This window comes from Oreochromis niloticus, linkage group LG15, assembly GCF_001858045.2.
Source record: "Oreochromis niloticus isolate F11D_XX linkage group LG15, O_niloticus_UMD_NMBU, whole genome shotgun sequence".
Lineage (NCBI taxonomy): Eukaryota > Metazoa > Chordata > Actinopteri > Cichliformes > Cichlidae > Oreochromis > Oreochromis niloticus.
Genome location: NC_031980.2, coordinates 15,499,112 through 15,519,971, shown reverse-complemented (window position 1 = coordinate 15,519,971; position 20,860 = coordinate 15,499,112). Strand labels below are relative to the sequence as shown.

General features: G+C 37.6%; 1 protein-coding gene across 10 annotated transcripts in view; it reads right to left on the bottom strand.

Moving 5' to 3' along the window:
• The window catches only part of lama2 (laminin, alpha 2), a 204,217-nt gene that overhangs the window by 152,557 nt on the left and 30,800 nt on the right, over positions 1 to 20,860 (bottom strand). For all 10 annotated transcript variants that reach the window (XM_019345952.2, XM_019345953.2, XM_019345948.2 and 7 more), the window contains exons 2-3: positions 10,261 to 10,431; positions 7,531 to 7,643 (exon numbers count right to left, since the gene is read on the bottom strand). In XM_019345952.2, the coding sequence (XP_019201497.1) occupies positions 7,531 to 7,643; positions 10,261 to 10,431 (284 nt within the window). The remainder of the gene's footprint in view (positions 1 to 7,530; positions 7,644 to 10,260; positions 10,432 to 20,860) is intronic.

Genomic DNA, 20,860 nt, shown 5'->3' with positions numbered 1-20,860 from the left:
TATGTTGACTATGTTGTGGACATAGTCAACATAAGCATACAGCCAGGTCATCCACTCATTCGGGTCATGGTAATCTCAGGAAATTTAAAGAAGTCCAGCACTTTTCTATCCAAGCTCCTTAGATAATCTTTTTAGATATTTTATGATGTGATAATGATACTATTAAACTGCAAAATAATACATATAAAAGCATATATATATGTACACGCAGTGGTTTGAAAAAGTTCCTTCCTGATATCCTATGTTTTGTATGTTTGTCAGGTTTCAATATTTCTGATAATCAAATAAATTTAAATATTAGACACAAGTAAAAAAAAAAAATGCAGTTTCTACACACAGGTGTTTATTATTAGGGGGGGGGGGGGAATCCAAACCTAAATGAAAAGTAATTGCCCCCTAAACCTAATAACTGGTTGGGCCACTCTTAGCAGCAACACATGCAACACCTGAGGAATTTTGGCAAAAATTATCTTTGCAGAATTCTTTTAATTCATCTACACTGGAGAGTTTTCAAGGATAATCTCGATGGATAATCTCGATGCTGTGGCATGATCTTTTTAAGATCATGCCACAGCATCTCAATCGGATTCAGGTCAGGACTTTGACTAGGCCACTAAAAGCTTTTATTTAGTTTTTCTTAAGCCATTCAGAAGTGCACTTGATGTGTTTTGGATCACTGGTGTGCTGCAGAACCCAATTGCTCTTCAGCTTGAGGTCACAAACACATAGCCGTACATTCTCCTTCAGGAGGTTTTGGTAGACAGCAGAATTCATGGTTCCATTTACCACAGGAAGTCTTCCAGGTCCGCAGACCATCACACTACCACCACCATATTTTACTGTTGGTATGATGTTCCTTTTCTGAAATGATGTTACTTTTGCACCAGATGCAAAACTTCCAAAAAGTTCAGCTTTTATCTCGTCATCCCAAAGGTCTAGTATTTTCCCAGATGTCTTGTGGATCATCGAGATGTTTTTTGGCAAATTTGGGATTAGCCTTTGTGTTCTTGATGGTCAGCAGTGATTTTTGTCTTAAAACTCTCCCATGGAAGTCATTTTTGCATAGTCTCTTTCTCGTGGCTCAAGAGTTGGGAGTTCGCCTTGTAATCGGAAGGTTGCCGGTTCGAGCCCCGGCTCGGACAGTCTCGGTCGTTGTGTCCTTGGGCAAGACACTTCACCCGTTGCCTACTGGTGGTGGTCAGAGGGCCCGGTGGTGCCAGTGTCCGGCAGCCTCGCCTCTGTCAGTGCGCCCCAGGGTGGCTGTGGCTACAACGTAGCTTGCCATCACCAGTGTGTGAATGTGTGTGTGAATGGGTGAATGACTGGATATGTAAAGCGCTTTGGGGTCCTTAGGGACTAGAAAGTGCTATATAAATACAGGCCATTTACCATTTATTGTTAAATCATGAACTCTGACCTTAACTGAGACATTTGAAGTCTGTGGTTCTTTAATCTTCTTCTGGTTCTTTTTTGACCTCCTTGATAAGTCATCGCTGGACTCTTGGAGTAATTTTGGTCGGCCAGCCACTCCTGGGAAGCTTTAACACTGTTCCAAGTTTTTTCAATTTGTGTATAATGGCTCTCACCTTGGTTCACTGGAACCCCAAAACCTTGATGACCTTGTAACCGTTTGTTAACTCTTTCCAGACTGATAGACGTCAACGACTTTATTTTTCAGCCGTTTCTTTAGATCGCAGCATGATGTGTTGATTTGAGATCTTTTAGCCTGCTTCAATTTTGTCAGACAGGTTCTATTTATATGATTTCTTGATTCAACAGGTCTGCCAGTAATCAGGCCTGAGTGTGTTTAGTGAAACAGTTAATTTATGATTAAACAAGAGGGGCAATTACTTTGTCACACAGGACCAGGGAGGTTTGGATAACTTTTCTCCCTTAATGAATGAAATCATGATTTACAAACTGCATTTTGTATTTACCTGGTGTATCGTTGTCTAATATGAAAATTTGCTTGATGATCTGAAACATGTAAGTGTGACAAATATGCAAAACACTAGGAAATTAGGAAGGGGTAAACACTTTTTTAGCACAATATTTTGGATCCAGCTATTTTTATTAGTTTGATACTGGTGCTGCTCTCCCATAGTGAAGGATAGGATTAGGGTTAGCTCATATGATGTCTTATACCTCAGTAAGTTAAGTTTGATTTATATCACTGATTTCAAACTCATTTTACATGATGGGCCACATGGAGCCCACTTTTATCCCAAGTGGCCCGGACCAGTGAAACTCCCCTCTCTGTCAACATAAACAACTTTAACTACAGATTTAACCCCTAGGATGTCTGAACATAAGAGAAAAAAGGGCAATTTGAACAGTATTTCTTGATTTTTAATTGTAAATTGTAAACGTGTAAAATTACAGAACAAGAAAAAGAGAAAGTTTCTGTTAGTTCAAAGAAAATATCCTATTGTTTTTTACTGCAGACCCATAGCAAAAAAACTGGACTTTTACTGCCATCTAATTGTTTATCTATTACTTAATTGCTTTGTTTATTTATGCCCTCCATGTTATTTTCCAAAACTGTCCATTCTGCCGATCTGAGGTCTTTGCCAAGGCAATATAGCCCCTAGGTCTCATATTTAACACCCCTGGTTATAAAGGTAAAATATATATTAGAAATTATTAATAAAGTATTGTTGCTCTCTGATGCATCAATTGGAGTATGAATGTGTGTGAATGTTAGATAGAAAGCACTTAAGTATAAAAAATTGCTTGTATGAAAGGATGAATTAGGCATGTTGTATAAAGCGCTTTGAGTGCTCGAGGAGAGTAGAAAATTTTTTTTGTATAATTAATTACGTCATAAATAAACCAATTTTAGTAAAAGTAGTGAAATATGAGATGATGGGGTTTTATTTTAATAGGCTTTTCTCAGTGATTTCTAGTCCTAATGTTAAAACTCTACGATTTAATACTGTAAATCCAGAGAAATATGTAAACATGTTAAACGTGGTGATTACATGAAGATTATTTAATTGTGAGGAATACCCTGATATTCTGGAATTCTTATTCAGCTGTCAGATCCTTATGATCATTCTTTGTACATCTCTATTAAGTTCTTAGACATGAATAAGAATCAAAATGACTGTGATGCTGGGTGTGTGTGGGTGTCACCTGCTCCACACACTAATATTAAGGTCAGAAGTGACAGGGTAAGTGAGTGAGTGAGTATTAGTAACCAGGTAGATGCATTCACTGGCCGTACTACTCCAGAGACAGGTGTGTGTGTGTGTGTATTTGTGAGACCATTGAAGCCTTAATATTTATTCAGTAGACGCACCACAGTGGTGAAAGGTGTGATTGATGGGCCTAAAGTCATTATTATTTCAAGATGGCTGTTACTCTACTTCCTGTGCAGGGCTGTAATTACGTTCTACTTGTGCTGGGTGCTGGAAAAAAAAGAGCAAGCAAGAAAAGGAAAAGGCACTCTTCACATTTGCCTAACTTTGTTGCAGTTGTCTTTGTGGTTGTAAATTCAGCATGAATAGTAGGACTCTGAGCAGAAATACTACAATATTCACACGTGACATTAGTATTCAACTCTTACTTTTTGTTTGTTTCACTACTTTTTTGTTGTCATTTCGCTTAACAAACTACACTTTAAACTGTGAGGGTCATTCCATTACATCCACTTTTATCCATCGTTGTCTTAAAGGTGTGGGATTATGTTAGAATAGAAATCTTAAAATTTAAAAAAGGCAACTAGGAGGGTTTTATTCTGCTTGTTGTGGATACAGCTAGTTGCTGTAATTTCAGTTCTTTGATGATTTCCCATTGATTATGTTTTGTCAGTCAAACGGGTCCAGTTTACCTGTGAAGTAAAAGTGAAGTCTACTACACCACCTGCAATTTCTATTAGTGTTATGACAGTTATCCTCTATGAATAGAGCACAGCACTGCTAGTTAGGAGTTTGATTTTAATGAGCCACAAGACAGCAGTCACCACCAGACTATTAACTGATTTGAATAACTCAAGTCCATTTTATTAACTCTGGATATATTTGGCTGAAACAAACATCATTTGCAAGACGTTGCCATATAAAAATTACTTTATTTTTATTATAACAAAAAACTTTAAATTCCATTTGAAAAACGTGGGATCCAATTATTTTTGGAGCAATATACTGCCATTAAATTAACAGATTTTTTTTCAGTCATCATCATTTTCATAATTTCTCTGCTCCATGTCTGTCTTTTCACTTTATCTTGTTTATTTAATTATTTATTTTTATTCCACAGTTCTGCTGCTCCATTTTACACTTTCGTAGCCTTTTGTAGATCAGGTGGAGCAGTGCAGCATGAGGTTAAAGAACTAGTTAGAAATAAGTCATGTAATAACTTTTTTGGTAGATTTTCTTTGTGTTTAGGCTCTGACAAGCTGACCTGCTCTGCTGCAGAGGTTTACTTCTCTTTATGGATTTGGTTACCTGGATTTAAATTTCAGCAGATGTTATATGAGGTATCATGGTTGAGCCCAATCCTTAGACAGCAGATAATGCAGAATCTAATCAGTATCATCAGCTTACATACAAAAGCCCTTAATGTAACCTAACATTGACCATGAACGCCACAGTCTGTCCAGAATCAGTCCAACTTAGCACATTACTATAAACTTCACCTCAGAACTCCGAACTAACCTTTAATCAGCCTCTACTAAACTGTAGCAAACTGCCTAGTACAGTATTTATATGCAACTTTTAAATAATTCAAATTTTTCTACTTCAATTTAGGACAGAATCACAACCGCAACTTTACATCTGCACCATGAACACATCACATGGATTAGAAAGAGAAAAGGATGCATTAGATGTGTAAAAAGGCTGAGGGTTAACTGCTGTTTCTTCTTTATATGTTTAAAATGAATTTAAAGACACATTTCCAGTCCACTATAACAGGAGCCAGAAGGGATGAGCAACTTATAATTTGTAGACTTGGATTTTTTTTTTTACATAACCCTATAACAGTAAAGTCTGGATTTTGATCCGCTGACATCAAAAACAAAGTCAACTGAAAAAAAGTCAAATAGTGAGCAGAAAATCAGAAATTGTTAACCTGAGTTAGTTTTCAGCTTTTCTTTAACTTAATTATTTATTTCTTTTTTTTTTCATTAATATTGGTGTTTTTATTAGAGATCTAAAATTAATCTCTTTTTTTACTTTTAGACCAATTTTTGACTGACTTCTCTTAATGAAGCCATGGATTCTCATAAACTAAATCTTCCAGTCTCATTACTTTTATTCTCATAACGTCTATATAATTACAATCTGGCAGTCTTATCTATTTAATCACACTTCTAAACTAAACTAAATGTCCTAAATCAGCCCATGCCAGTACACAGCCACTCAATCACAGAGATTCCTGCCAAGCTTTCCAGGTCAAAAATGGAAGCCAATATTTAAAGAGTGGCGCACAAGATTATGAAGTGATTAATAGTAAAGTTGGTTTAACTAATTCCAGCTCTACTGAAACAGGTCTGTGTAGCTTAAAACCCTGATGACACATCAATGACACATTTTGTACACCGCACCTTTAAATGACTAACTGCAGTAATCACTTTAATTGCACAGAAAATAAAATCCAAGCTAAGCTGACCATGACAGCATGCAGCACAGGGTGTTAATGTAGCTCTGGGAAGACAATGTTTGTACGTGCACCATCCTGACAGAAAAGGAACACAGTGGCAGAAAAGGGATGAGCTTGATGGATCAAGCACCTGGCAGCTGAATGCATTTGCGCTCGGTGTGAATCCAATCATATGTGCACAAACAGAAAGCAAATGAAAAGAATTTGACTCATTAAAATAGGCATTTGAGTGGATACGACTGATTCTAATGGAAAGATGAGGTTGTGGATCTCCATATAAATCACTTTAGGAAAAGCTAAATATTACTTCTAAAACTAAAAGTAAACTGAGCGAAAATAAAAAAGGGTATACATGTCTAGTGAGACATATTCCTTTTAGTAAGAGTTTTTAAATATCTGTATGTCTGAATGTATAATACACATATACAACACAGCAATTAAATAATGATTCTGAAGCTGTTAAATGAACCTTAACAAATGAAAAAAGGTTTGCCACTTCAGGGAGAGTGGTGGCTGTAGTCAGGTTTGATTCATCGCAGTTACAATGAATTTCAATAATGACAAGTCAACATTATAAACTCAAGGCAACCACAGCTGTCATTGTGTAAAAAAAGGGCCATTGCGAACAGGGATTGATGTTTAAATACTGACAAGACACATTTCTGATGCGGCATCAAGTGAAGGTGCGACTTCAGAGAGTGAACATGCTGCAATAGCACACATGCATGAGCATTTGCGTACTTAGATTTTGTGCCAGGACTACATTGAATACCCCTTAAATACCCCTTGATAAAGAGGATGATGCCCTTTATTCATTTTTTTTAAAAAGCGGTTTGATATCACATCACAAACCTGTCACAAAGCTGAATTATTGAGTCACAGCTATGCATTTATTGCTGCATGTTTTGGGCTAAGTATGAAAGGTTGGGCAGTAATTAGTAAATTATTAATTTTATAAGGATTTCAATTTTACATGCAGTAATTGCAATTACAAGCATGTAGTAATGAAACCGCACAGAGAATGGAGGAATAATTCACAGTTAAAAAATATTTTAATCTTATGCCAGCGCTTCTGCAGCCCCTTAGTTAATGCTGCATCTGAAACCAGGCATCTTTAAGCATCCCACCCTGCCTCCACTTCTCCAACATATAAAGCTAGACAGTATTTAAAAACAAAAACAGATATAGAAATTCTTAAAACGGCATCCTTTAAATGGACAGTTGTACCTCCTGGTCTTATACAAGTCTCTGGGACAGTCCCCAGCTCAGGCTTCCTGATGGCTTTTTGTGCTCAGTCACTCAATTAATGACTAATTGAGTGATTGAGTTGAAATGTCAGATCAGAAAGGATCCAGGAAATGTTCATTTGATGAAAACTTGTGATTGACAAGTCTTTAGCCAACGAGCATGCATTTTCACACTCACATCCACTCCTCACTTGTCACATCTGATTTCAAAACATAAAGTGATGGTGAAAACACTCAAGGCTTTGTAACATGATTTGGATTTGCCAACCAGCGGGTGACTTCGAGGTTAGCCCGACCATCTTTTATTACGTCTGTATCTGCAAACAGAAACCAGGGCTTGTGATTCCTACCTCCTAGTGTCTGGTACCCCAGGTGCTGACAATCAGGTATAAAATGAGGAAAAGTTGTACATTTCTCCTATACAATATGTGCTTGTGTGTGTTCTTTGGTGTCTGGCTAACGTGTGTCATTACTAAAGAAATCTGTCGAATGATGAAACTGCTGCCAGTTTGTTATTGTAAGAGTTTGTACCTTAGAAAATTAATGCTTAAATTTGATGATGCAAGCTGATAAAGTCAAGTAACCCATTTCAATACAAATAAATAAATAAAACAGAAAAGAGGCATGCAGTGAAAGTACGTGAACAGCATTTCACTCATGATGAACGTGTGTTCTCTACCTGTTTCAAGTCCAGTGTGATTGTCACATAGTGGTACTCCATTCCATTCTTTATCGACGGACTCTGCCACCAACGATTGGTTCCATCTATGGCATATTCTATGGGATGATGTTCTGTAGGCGCACACAAACAGTTTATTTTAGATATCTCAGGTATTTTCATCTTGCATTCTACATTGTTCTAAAGTGAAAATGTAGTACTCTACAATTTTTCTTCACTCTGGCATTTGAGACGTTCAAGGCCAGATATCAAAAGCACATTTGTCCACCTCGTAAAAGAAGTAATAATAGATTTCCTTCCCATTTAGTATTATTTGATTTCACTTCTGAATAAGAAAAAATGTCAGTGCATTTGCACAGCCTTCTTCTGGGCACTATTACAAGTCTATAGAAGTGTTTTAATAGAGCAGGAAGATAAAATGCATCACTACTATAATTTATTATAAAGCAAAGGTCACAATCAAGCATTTTATTTATGCGCCATATCCAGAATTGTTTGGGTGCTTATACGCGTGTTAATGAAGGTTTTTAAGAGCAGATATGTTTTTTCAGCTTGACTGGCACCTGTCAGTCATCTGGCTACGTACCTGTGACATTTCAGCTAAAAGTCATGGAAATTATCTATAACAAAATAAAGGTATTGTACTCATCTTGCTCTTTCCTACCCTGCTGCGTGGCATTAGAAGAACACAGTAAAGAAAATTATTTTACAGAAAGCGAATAAAGAATGGACAAAACACTAAAACCACGATATAGAAAATGAATATTCACCTAGGGTAAATGCTTTCTTACAAAGTTACCTGTAGATGAGGACATATATATTTTATTTTAAAACTGAAGCTACGGCCTAGAGATTGGTTAAAAATGCCCTAGAAAAAAAAATATATTCCCAGACCAGCTGGTGGTTGCTAGAGCTTTCTGTTGAAATCAGTCACAAAGAGAGCCCTGCACCAAAAACCACCTTGTGATTTCCGTGGTTACGAGTAGGTTGGTGTGATCACCCGTAGTTTGCATGAAAGATGCCGACTTGTCTGTAGATGCTTGCCAAGTGTTCACCTTCAAACTAAAGTTAAAGACAATATATTGTTTTCTACACAAAATACAAGGACCAAAGCAACAGCAAAGAGGTTTTTTTAAATTTCACCCACCAACTGTCAACTGCTCGTTTAGTGCTTTTATAAGCACTGGGCTATTTCTGAATGTTGGGCAACCTGATGGTGTAAAGACCCCCTTAACTCACTTTACACAGCCAAGAAGTGATTTACATATCCTACCAAAATACAGCTAATTGTTATTTGAACATACTGAACACATTCTCCAAAAGTTGAATCTGTTCATCTGGACGTAGCATTTTGTGGGAGAAACGTTTCGTCACTCATCCAAGTGACTTCTTCAGTCTCAGCTGACTGCAGGTAAATAGACTGCAGACTATTTACAGTCTATTTACACCTACAGGCCAGTGGACACTCTTTCAAGGATGAGGATGTACACATCCTGGACAGGGAAGAACGCTGGTTTGAGCGCGGAGTCAAGGAGGCCATTTACGTGAAAAGGGAAAGACCATCTCTGAATCGAGGAGGGGGCCTAAGGGTACATCTTTCGCCATCTTACAATGCTGTGATTGCAGCCATTCCCCAAATCTCTGTGAATGGTACTCATGGCCATTGATCAGTGGTCTTTGATCAGTGGGTTTTGGTCAGTGATTGTTGATCAATGGTCATGAGAATTTGCATAATTATGATTAAGGAACTGACCTCCCAGCCCATTGTTTCTTCAGTGGGCTGGTTTCAGTCATTATGCAAATGTACTGTTTATAAGATTGGGGAAACCTGCAGTCAGCTGAGACTGAAGAAGTCACTTGGATGAGTGACGAAACGTTTCTCCCACAAAACGCTATGTCCAGATGAACAGATTCAACTTTTGGAGATTTACTTTCCTGGATGATTGAGAATGCATCAAGTAATATGTTCATTAACACATTGTTAATGAACATATTAAGGATTGTTGTGGCAGATAGCCGCTGAGCCTGGTTCTCTTTGTAGTATTGTAGCATCTCTACCTTACAATATAAAGTGCACTGAGGCAACTGCTGTTGTGATTTGGTGCTATATAAATAAAATGTAATTAAGGATATCTGCTCAAAATGGCAAAAAGAGCTACAAGTTAAAAAAACAAAACAAAAACAAAACAATGCTCTAAAATCTCATGTTGAGAGCACGCTAAAGACTAAGCATTAGGCTACTATGGATACACGTTAACCTCATTATTTAAACCATTGCCCATCACTATATGAATATACGCAAATGTAAGAGTATGCAGTAAGAAAATAAAGAAAAGGATAATGGGCTCCATTTAATGACTAACACCAACAATGAACTGGCTGACTGATGGCTGACTAATTGGTTTGTTGACTAATCACTGGATACTAGTTAATGATGGAGCGCTTCACTGACAAACTGATTGGGTATTTGACTGGCTGAGCGGTTAATTGAATTATTGATCCATTGTATTATGACAGTCTGGTAGACTATTTGAATAATAACTGCAGGCTAATTTTGTATTGTCATCTTGTCATGTTGCAATTGATTCCTCGTTTTGTTCCATAATTATCGTTTTAGACAAAATGATTGGTTAACATCTGGCCAATCACAGTCTAATTAACTAATGTAGAATGATTAATTGTTGTAATCACCAAGACTATAAGTCTCATGTGGATGTGACTCTTCCTTACCCGTGGGATTTGCACTCCTTTGGTTGCAGATTCGACACTGTGCATTTCTCACAGGCTGTCCTGGAACGTGCTCCACAAGCTTGCAGAACATTTCTGGACCCGTTGAACCACAGGTAGCATTGGTTGTTATATCAGCCATAGTCGCTAGATTCAACACAGCTGGAAACAGACCTGGGGAAGAAAAAAAAAAGAAAAAAAAACAGACATGGGTAATTGGATAATTGCATACAGATGCAACTTTTGAAAGTTAAAGAGCTTTATGCATTAGTACTGATGCCTGCATATACCTTCTACTTTTTTTTGTCTTAGTACAAATAAAAAATGTGAAATAAAAAGCGAACCTACATCAACTATCCAATAAAAAACTACAATATTTTAAAAGTTAGTTCACTCGTTTTCAACATGTCAAAAAAAGAAAGAAAAAGAAAAGAACACACAGTAACTAACTTCGAACAAGTTCTATGTTATTGTGTATTCAGATCTTCGTTAATCACACATCAAAGTCCGTTCAGAGCACTTCAAATGAGGCCAGGCTGGATTTCTTAGTCAAAGCATAAAATAAAAGGTGGGCAGTTGCCAAATGCTACCGTGGGGGGTTGTTAGGAACAGCACATCCTGCTTTGCATTTAGGTTCTGTATTTCAAATCAAAATGATGCCTGTATTTCTGTTGTACTGAGGTTATGAGTAATTAGCCTGGAACATGAGGGGGAGGGCAAGGGTTTCGCATCATCTGAGCTATTTAATTTGGGTGTATTTTCAGTGCAGTCAAAAGCAGTTAACATCATTTAACATTAACAGATAGAAATGGCTGTAATCACTTTATCTTTTGATAAAAGAAGCATGGACAGAATATTTTCGGGCACGCTTTCCACTGTGCAGACTTTGAGCAATTTTGTACTTTTGTATCAAAAAACTGTTCATTTGCATTATGTTGTTCAAGCAACTTTCATTTTCTGATCATGGACATTTTTCACTGCTGGAGCCACAGAATGTAAACTAGGAGAGGACATACATTATGGAAAATCCTCCAAATTTTTTTCCAGGATATTCTTGGAAACCATTCATAAAGTTATACTGTGCTAACAGGACTTTGTTTTCAACCTTATTGTTATGGTAATCTTGTGAGACCAGGTTCATTCAAGCAGGAAGGACATTCAGGAAACTCAGATGTTTTATGCAGAAAGAAAATGCAACAAGCCAAATATCAAGGATAAAAGTGAAGACCAAATGTATGATATACCACTCGCTGCCACAGTTTATTCCCTAATAGGGCATATTTATGCACATTCAGCACATTTCTCCATCTATCCATGTAAGGCTGACACAACTCTGTTGGTCCCTAAGACCTATTATCATTCAGTTAGTTTTCAAATAATCTACATATTTAATCAATAAATGTTTAAATGACGTAAAATATCATATGAATGGATTGATGGAAATCCATCCCGATACATTTAAGTTCCCTAGTGGATACAATGAGACAAGCCCATATATGTCAGGAAGCCAGGGAGACAGAGTAGTGTCAACCTTCAGTGACAGTTCACTTCAGGAATCTCCAGCAAAGAACAATACTGTGCACCAAAACTGTTCCTGCTAAAGTTGGAAATGGCAAATGTGTTTTACCAAAAACATACCGTTGAATACTAGTTGCTGGTTTCGTGCAACCTAAAAGTAAATGTTTCAACTGAGAATCGCTGCAAGAATCACCAGTTACACTCCATAAGTGTAACTGAGCAACAGTGGATGGACAAGTACTGAAAAAGCAAGGCTTAAAGCTTTAAAAAGCTTATTTCAAAATACAACATCACTGCCACTTCCCCAAGTTGTCAATCTCAGTACTGACATCATGACTCTAGTCCAATCATCTTCTTGCCCACCGTCAGTGCAACTAACCTCCTCCCCATCAGAGCTTCATCCAAGCCTCAGTCTTCATCTTCACCACCACCAGCGTCTAGACTCCGGGGGCTCCTGTCTTAAATCCTATCACCACTGGAAGTCTGTTCTGCCATGATGTCTAATTACCAAATACATTAATTTCTCAATCTCATGTCTCATGTCAAGTCTTCAAAGTGATCTCTCCCTATTGACATAAAATTACTGGAATTTTCCTTGAGATATAATGACTTGCTTTTGAGGGATACCAATATAGCAGAGACCTCCTACAGAAACAACTATGACATGGACAAGTCAGATAAAGCTTGAACAGAGGACCTGGGATTGGAGTGAGTTGCGAAGTGGCTTGCAGAGGCACAGCAACTGTGGGCAGTTTAAATAACATACCCTATATTAGACTTGACAGTTGGATGCAAAAAAGGACATCAGCCAAACCCTCAGTTGATGTGGGCTGGCACTGAGATCAGCTGAGCCTCTGAGACTAAGGATGAGCTCAACTTGACGGTCTGCCTGAAATAACACTATGCTCAGTTTTCAAATAAAAAAAACTGTGTTTTGAAAAAAATTATCAATTAAGTTATTAATTCAATTTTTTTTAAAGTTTTTTCTAAAAAAAAAATAAAAATTACTATTTGGGTGTCTAGCGTAACTCTAAAATGTAAAAACTAGTGCTGTCAGCGTTAATCTCGTTAAAATGACGTTAACGCCATAACTGCATTAACGCGGCAAATCTCCGTTAGCTCGTTAATGCGGATCGCCCCGTGTGTAGGGCTGCACGGCGTCAACGCGTTAGCGTGGTTAGCTCGTTAACGCCTCAGCGCCGTCCAGCCCCATGCACAGGGTGATCCGCGTTAACTCGCTGACGGAGATTTGCCGCGTTAATGCAGTTATGGCGTTAACGTCATTTTAACGAGATTAACGCTGACAGCACAAAAACCAACCGAGGATTATAACTGTTCAATGTTTAACCAGAACTTTTCCATTCAAGCTATCAAAAGCTGCATTTTACATGTTGCAGTACAAGGATGGAACATTGACCAGTATCAGCTGTCCCTAAGAGATCACCGAGTGTTCACTATGAATGGCAAGCTTGTTGAACTTAAAGTCCTGGAATGCTGAACATGGCCTACATATGGTTCACATTTCCTTTCTGGAAATCATGCACAGATAAACACATAAATATACTATGTTACACTAGACATTACAATTCAAGTTTAAGAAAACAAGTTAAAGAACGTGTGCATGCATGCACAATGAAAAACAGATAAATATAAATGTACCATATCGTGCACATGGGAGACAAACAAATCAAGGGTGAGTAAGAAGGAGAGGAAAAGTGTAAGGAAGTCTGAGAGGAGAAGCACTTGGAAAAGCGTGGACTGTCTGTGTGTGTTTGTCCAGATGAGTCCAGCTGTTTGGCCAGATGTCAAGACAGATGAACTGTGAAAAACATCTAAGACACCCAAAGTCACTCTCACATACGCGCACACATTCTCATACGAATACTCACAACATATCACATGCACACGTGTTTCCCAGGCTTTTAGCAATGATATCTGAGAAGCCCCTGCCACTTAGGAAGCCCAGACTTCCATTACGACTTTTTTAAATAAAGGAAATGTCACGGATAAATATTTTAACCAGGTTCTCAATGAGTAATAACACAAAGTCCCGTATTTATTCCTCCTGTATTACATATTCTAGTGGTTTTAATTCACCTTAAAGCACTGAAGCACACAAAATATTTATAGTTAATCAAATTCCTCGAGCTGTAATTTATTGAAACACATTTGATTTAACAGAAAATGTGCATCTTAGTCACGGAAACCTTGCAAAGATACCGCACAGACTTTTAGCCCCAAATAAATTTTAGAGTTGGCCCAATTTTTCTCCAAATCAGTCGTCATTTAATGTGTAACTTCTGGGGGTGTGATGATGGTAAAATCACTGATCAGCTGTTCTGCAATTTGAGCAGTCACACCGTTTGATTTCGAACATAACTGCTGTCAAAATAACCATTGAAGTCAGCCAGCAGGTGAGGTGACCCAGATGTAGATCCCTATGCAGTTAGCCAAAATGACCATTCTAGGCAGCTACCCACTGTGCTTATTTGTAGCTGCAGTCAGAGCAAAGCATTTAAAACGATTCACGTAAAAATTGTGATTGTTTGGAAAGCTACGGGAGGCATGTGCAGATTTCCCCAGGATTTTTTTTTCCACGAATCATTCCCCTGAATCCTTCCAACAAAGATGGGATGTTCAGTTTTAACATGACCTACAACAGGTGCACAAGCTGCACCTTTTGGAGGAAATATGCCGGCTTGAAATAAAACAGAATCATGCATTAATACACCACATTTATCTTTTATGCTTTATTTGTTGCAATTTATGTTGCTGTACTTAATATAAATTCATTTTCCTAAGCTTATTCAACAAAGTGCTCAAACATATAGTCCCACAATCACAAATGCCTAAATCTCAACTCACAATCAAACAGTCTAAGTGCAACTCCTCTTTGTCTCTCTCTGAACCCTTGAATGATAATGCAGCCACTTTTATAGATTTGCTATCAAAATCTTTTCAATTTAATCTATTCACTGTGATTCTTTGTGAATTTCTGAGATTTCTTTTTTGATGCCTCAAGATTAGTCTGATATTTGGTCAACCTTTCAAAGAACACAGTCAGTGGAGAGCAGTCTGAACTCCTTCAAATCACTCTTTTGTTCACTTATTCTCAGTTTGAACACTGCCAACAGGGAAGAGATAAAGCTCTTAAAAAAAGCAATGGCATACAAGACCTGTATATACATACCACAGAGGTAAGGAAGAAAAAAGAGAATGCATTCTTTTGTGGACAACATAGACAACCAAGACCCGAGTATAAAACTTAGTTTAAGGTCTTACTGCATAATAAAAAAAATGTCTTCATGAACATATTTTTATGGTTCTTGTCCGCACCATTTATAACTACACGTGTTGCTACCAGGAAATCAAGCCAACATACAACATACAAGTGCGTGTGGGAGACTGTGGAATTTTTAGTCTTTTCACCTTGATTTTAGACAGCTAATACCCTTAGCTCTTTATCACTTCTGCATGTCTGATTTACAGATTCACACGTGGTCTCAAAAGAGAACTTCGTTTTTTCCGTGTCTAACTGTATTGGCTTCGTCTTTCAAGCAAGTTGGGAAATACTGGTGGTCAGATTAAATTCACTGATGCTACAGTGGTTGGTACTGTCACCTCACAGCAAAAAAGTCCTGGGTTCAAATCCAACAAGCGATTGGCGTTGACTCCTCTCTGGGTAATCTGTCTTCCTGAATTGGATAAGTGGGCAGATAAATGGATGGATGGATATTGTTTCCTACTTTTGAGAAGTCTTATAATTAGACAGAAGTACCATTTTGATCTCATCAGCCTGTCGTCAAATTTAGGTTCGGTGTACATGTTGTCGTCATTTTGCTGTGAACTGCTCTTAAGAGGTCATACGCAGGCCATCGGAGTGGTATACTATTAAGGAATTTCAACACAGCCAGATTTCATTAGCTGGTTTGACAAAACCGAAAACCTCAGGCAGAGATGATGGGTATCACGATGGTTGTCTTCAACTTTCTTTGTTAAACTTGGCTTTCTGCTTCAGGCTCTGTAGAAAGATGCATTCCATGCATCTTATGACTCTTCTTTTCCACATAAAATGATCCCTATGAGTGTCCCTACTCCAGTGACAGACATTATCAGATAATGATGATAAGAAGTTGACAGAAATCTATAAAGAACATAAAATACAGTTAAACATTAAAAGTTACCATCTTATAGTCTAAATAAAGGAAACAAGAAAATCATTAGATCACCACTATTGATGAATTAAAATTTTTAATGACCAGCAAACAAATATAACTGATTCATTTTCTACTTTGTGTTCTAGTAGCTGTAATTGTGTGAAAGAGAATTAGCAGAAAATTAGAATCAAATATAAAAACATTCCAATGCAATGTCAGTGCAAAGCTATTGAAAACTATTGAAAATTTACAGCTGGGCTTCATTTGTGGCCAATAAAGAATCTACATCACACTTAACACATGCAAATAATGAGAGTAAAAGAATTAGTGAAATCGTTGTACTTCAAGCCAATTTTAAACTATAACTTTGAATGTAATCTGCTATAAACCAGGTGCTGCAGTATAAGTTACCACAGTGATTTAGACAGGTAAAAAGAGAGCCATTAAATAAAGCTTTGGCTCTAAGATCTACATAGCTGCTAATCCATTAATGTCACTTTGTAGTACACCCCTGAGTCAGTGTGGTAAACAATACAAAGAAATGTAAAAAACCAAAAAGACCAAATAGCTAACTAAGAACAAAGAGAGATTTTCAGAAAACAATTCACAAGCAAATCAGTGGAGAATGTCTAAAAAACTAGACTTCAAGAAGTTCTAAAACAATCTGTCTGTAAACAAAGTGAAACAGCAAGGAGGCTGATTATCTCATTGGTGGCAGGTGGTATGCAACAAACAGCGAATGAAGTAAAACAATGTGAGTTATTAACAGGAAATTATTCAAGCATAAATTCAACCTACACAGCTCTAATAGGAAACACAACTTTTTCAATGAGCGAACGAAAAGAACTCAGCACTGTGGGCAGAGGCTCTGAGACCTTGCACCATGCTATATTCAAGCAGTCGACCCTCACCACATAAAGCTGCTAAGTTAATCTCAACCCAACAACCCTTACATTTCAGTTTTCATGTTCCAGAGAAAAAAAACATTCCAGCTTTCACGAAATAAAACGAGGACATTTGAATGATCTTTAGTTTGGGGACTTTTATGGGTTGCTGGCTGTTACAGCAACCTCTACTAAACATCCAAATTCTTGGTTAGATCTGATCATGTGTCCAACTGTGACTTCAGAGGGTGATAAGTTTTTTTCTCTCATGTCTTTTATGTTGAACAATAAGGTGAGATAACAAAGAAACGGAGAGTGCTGGATAAAGACGAGGGTTCACATTTCAGATTCACTGAATGACAAGGACACAATGATTGTCTGCCTACGGGTCCATGGATGCCTCTCACATACACACACCTACGAAGGTTCATCACCTTCCACTCTTTTCTCTCTGCTCTGATAACTATGGCAACCTGCCTGTCTGTGTGTCTGTCTGTCTGTCTGTTGGCCTCTCTATCCTCCTCCATCTACGCTCTGTTAACCAGAAGTCTCTGAGGATTTATTGCCATACTGGCTCTAAATTTTAATACTGTCGAAATGCATTGGTATACCTAGGGAAAGCTGGGCAGTGTCATTGCCCAAGGAGTTGTCAATGTCCTAAACCTTCGATGTTTTGCTGCTATTAAAGGCTGATATTATGGAAGCCCGTTTCTGCCACACAAAAAAAGGTATCCATAACTCGAAATTTCGACTTATTTTCTTGGAATTTCAAGTTATTTTTCTCGAAATTTCAACTTATTAATTCGACATTTTGAGAAAAGTAGCTCGAAATTTTGACTTACTTTAATTTTGACTTACTCAAAATTTTGAGTTAATAACTCGAAATTTTAAGTTAGCGTTGCCAATCAGTAATCTACGTGAATCACGTCATCTCCTTGTTAGCCGGAAGCTACAAATGCTAGAGCTAAGCTACTAGTATTACAGCCAGTCATGAATGCACAAATTGCTGATTATTTTCAGCGGGGCTTCACAAATGATGAAATCCTTCTGTTATTAGCTGAATCACATGGCGTTACTATCAGCAAACGTACTCTCGAAAGCGCCAATTTGTTGCCATCCAGTTTTGAGTGCGCATTCCACGTAGATTACTGATTGGCAGAGCTAACTCGAAATTTCGAGTTACTTTTCTCAAAATTTCGAGTTATGGATACTTTTGGGGGGGGGTTAGTGGTGGAAATGGGCTTCCACACTGATATAGCTAGGTAAAAAAAAAAAAAAAAAACCCAAAAAAGGTTGTTACCACAAAAAATTTGTGTTAATCAAGCTGACTTTTTAAACTTTTGAACTTTCACCTTTTTCCCAGTTCCCAGTCTCCTCAAGTGCACTTGCACTTACAAAGAAGCTGCTAAGATGAGACAAATTGAATTATGATTATTAGTCAGTACCAACACCAACAGGAGTTTGAAGGAGCATAGCTACTGCTACATTTACTATGAAAAACATGAGAAAATACTGCTAAAATATGTGCTTTTCTGGTACTTTAGTCTATCTCTTGCTGAGGAAAAGACAGCAATCCAGATACACAAAACACTTTTTTATAACTGTGTGAAACATAGTTTGAAAAACCATGAACACTATCAACTCCAGCCACGGTCAGGGTATCTTGTTGTTCATTCTTTGAACTTGATCTTTTTCCTTGTTGTGGTGAACATCCATATTTCTTGACTTTTTCAAGCCAACTTTTCAAACTTAGTATTTGAACTATGCACTGGGTCACCACCATTGGGTGACACATGATTGTTTTTTTCTGGCAGGCTGCACAATAGAGCGCCTTTGTGGTCTCTGTGTATGGTTGAATTCTCATAAACTTTCTATCTTCATAGCCAGAGAGATACACAGTGAGCACAACTGTGGGCCCTTAAAGGATATCGAGCACAAACACTGAGATGATATTGTCTATATTCATATAGTCTACAAGTACCTATGCAATTCAGTCAAAACCTTGAGTCCTTCATCAGCACGAGAACTTCTTCCGTGTCACATTATATAACATCTCTGTGTCAACTGAGCAAACCAACCCACCTGTTAATGTAAAATATTACTGAAAGCTCCTCAAACACTTCTCAGGTTCTTGGACCTTTTATTTATCTTCGATATTTATGCTTTTTTTTTAACATATATGTAATTGAGGCGGGCACACATGCTCAACTGCACACAAGCAGAGTTTTCAAAAGTCAGGCTACTGAACCGTTCTATTCATCAATGTAGTAACATGGGTCATTAACATAGGAGTCTACATTAAATCTAAGGGGAAAATGGTCACACTGATCAGATTTCCACAAGTTCAGGACGATAGCATATTCTTTTTATCTTATAAAGGTTTCTTATTGCATTAGGAATAAAACTTTATTTGCTTTTTCTGTCATAGTAGAAGATGACTCGGCACTGCTCGCCTTGTTCTGCGTGTGTGCGTGTGCCTTATGTGTGTGTATGTGATGGATGTGTTATTGTTGAGTTTTGAGGCTAGATGTATGCTTGATGGAATAAGAAGGAGGTTGAAAAAGACAGGATCATCTCTCTCTCTGTATCTCTCTTCCTCTCTCTCTCTCTCTGTAACTTTCCATCTCTCCCTCCATCCTGAGTGCTCAGAGGGTGAGAGCGAGATATGGATGGAAGAAAAGATAGAAAGATTGATGGAGAGCAAATAGATGGATGGAGGGATTCCCAGAGAAAGATGAAGTGTTGTTTAAAAAGGGTGAGGGCCAGAAGAGGAATGAGACTGCAATAATCCTGTATATGCACACACATAACCTTTATATAAAGATATTTACATAAGCAAAAGATGAAAAACCGAGGCGCAGAGCTTTAAACTCTGTAAAAAACATATGCAAAAATATAGAAAATTACTCTATATCCAGTCTCACAGAGATATTATTCATAACATGCATATGCATCTAACACGCAAATTAATTTCCAGCAAAAAGATAAAAAATAAATAAAGAGAGAGACACTAATCAGTCCTGGACTCATCTTCAGCTTCATGAGGATCTCTCCTAAAAAATCTAATCAGCTTTGTTACTGTAGCTCAGCTGTGCTCGAAACACCAGAAATATGATTTCGCTCCTTCGTTTGAGCTTGGTAAACAAGGCAATCCAGGAAATGGGATTTTAACAGTTTAACAAGGACAGGAGAATTCAATGCATGCCCAGATTTGTACCAAATATCGCCAAAATGTCCACATGAAGGTGAGATCAGCAGCAGCTATTTCGACTCCAGCAGCATCAAAATCAAAACTTAATTATCTTGTTATCTGGATATATCAAATTTCCCATCAGAATGAGGGACCAAAGCTTCTGCTAATTGATTCTGGCTGCAGTGTCCGCGTCAATGATTCAACAGTTTTTCCTTTAAGACAAAACAATTTTTGGTGGCCACGTATCTGCTTCATTACATCAAACTCACAATGTTTGTTTTTCATCAAGGAAAAACTGAAAAGTTATGAATCACAAACACACACCGTGGCCCCTTTTCAGAAGCTTAAACTGACTATAACTCGTCGGTTCGTCATATGATGAAAATAATGTGTGTTCTCAAGACCATATCCTAATTTTGTTACTGAAGGTGGGCGAGATGATAGCCTGAGTCATGACTGAAACCCTGGTAAAATAAATAAATAAATACAAATAAGACATAAATAATTTTCTGTCTCAGTTAACAAGGTGTCACAGGGTACAGTCAGGCAACTGCACACAGAACTAAGGTACAGCAAAGCATGTTTCCAATAAAGAAAGTGATCATTAAGTGTAACATCAACACAACACCTGGAGACCTTAGTAAAATAATGCAACCGAATGATTAAATTATAATTGCTAAATTAAGCTATCTATCGAATCCCCCAAGGCTCAATCAAAGTGAGATATAATTGCAAAGTTTCCTCCTGTTACACATGGCTCTACAGGAAGGAACCTAACAGGTAGCACTTTGTCTAAATTACTTATTATATAGGAAAGAAAAATACACTCAGTCATCCATCACTAACAAACA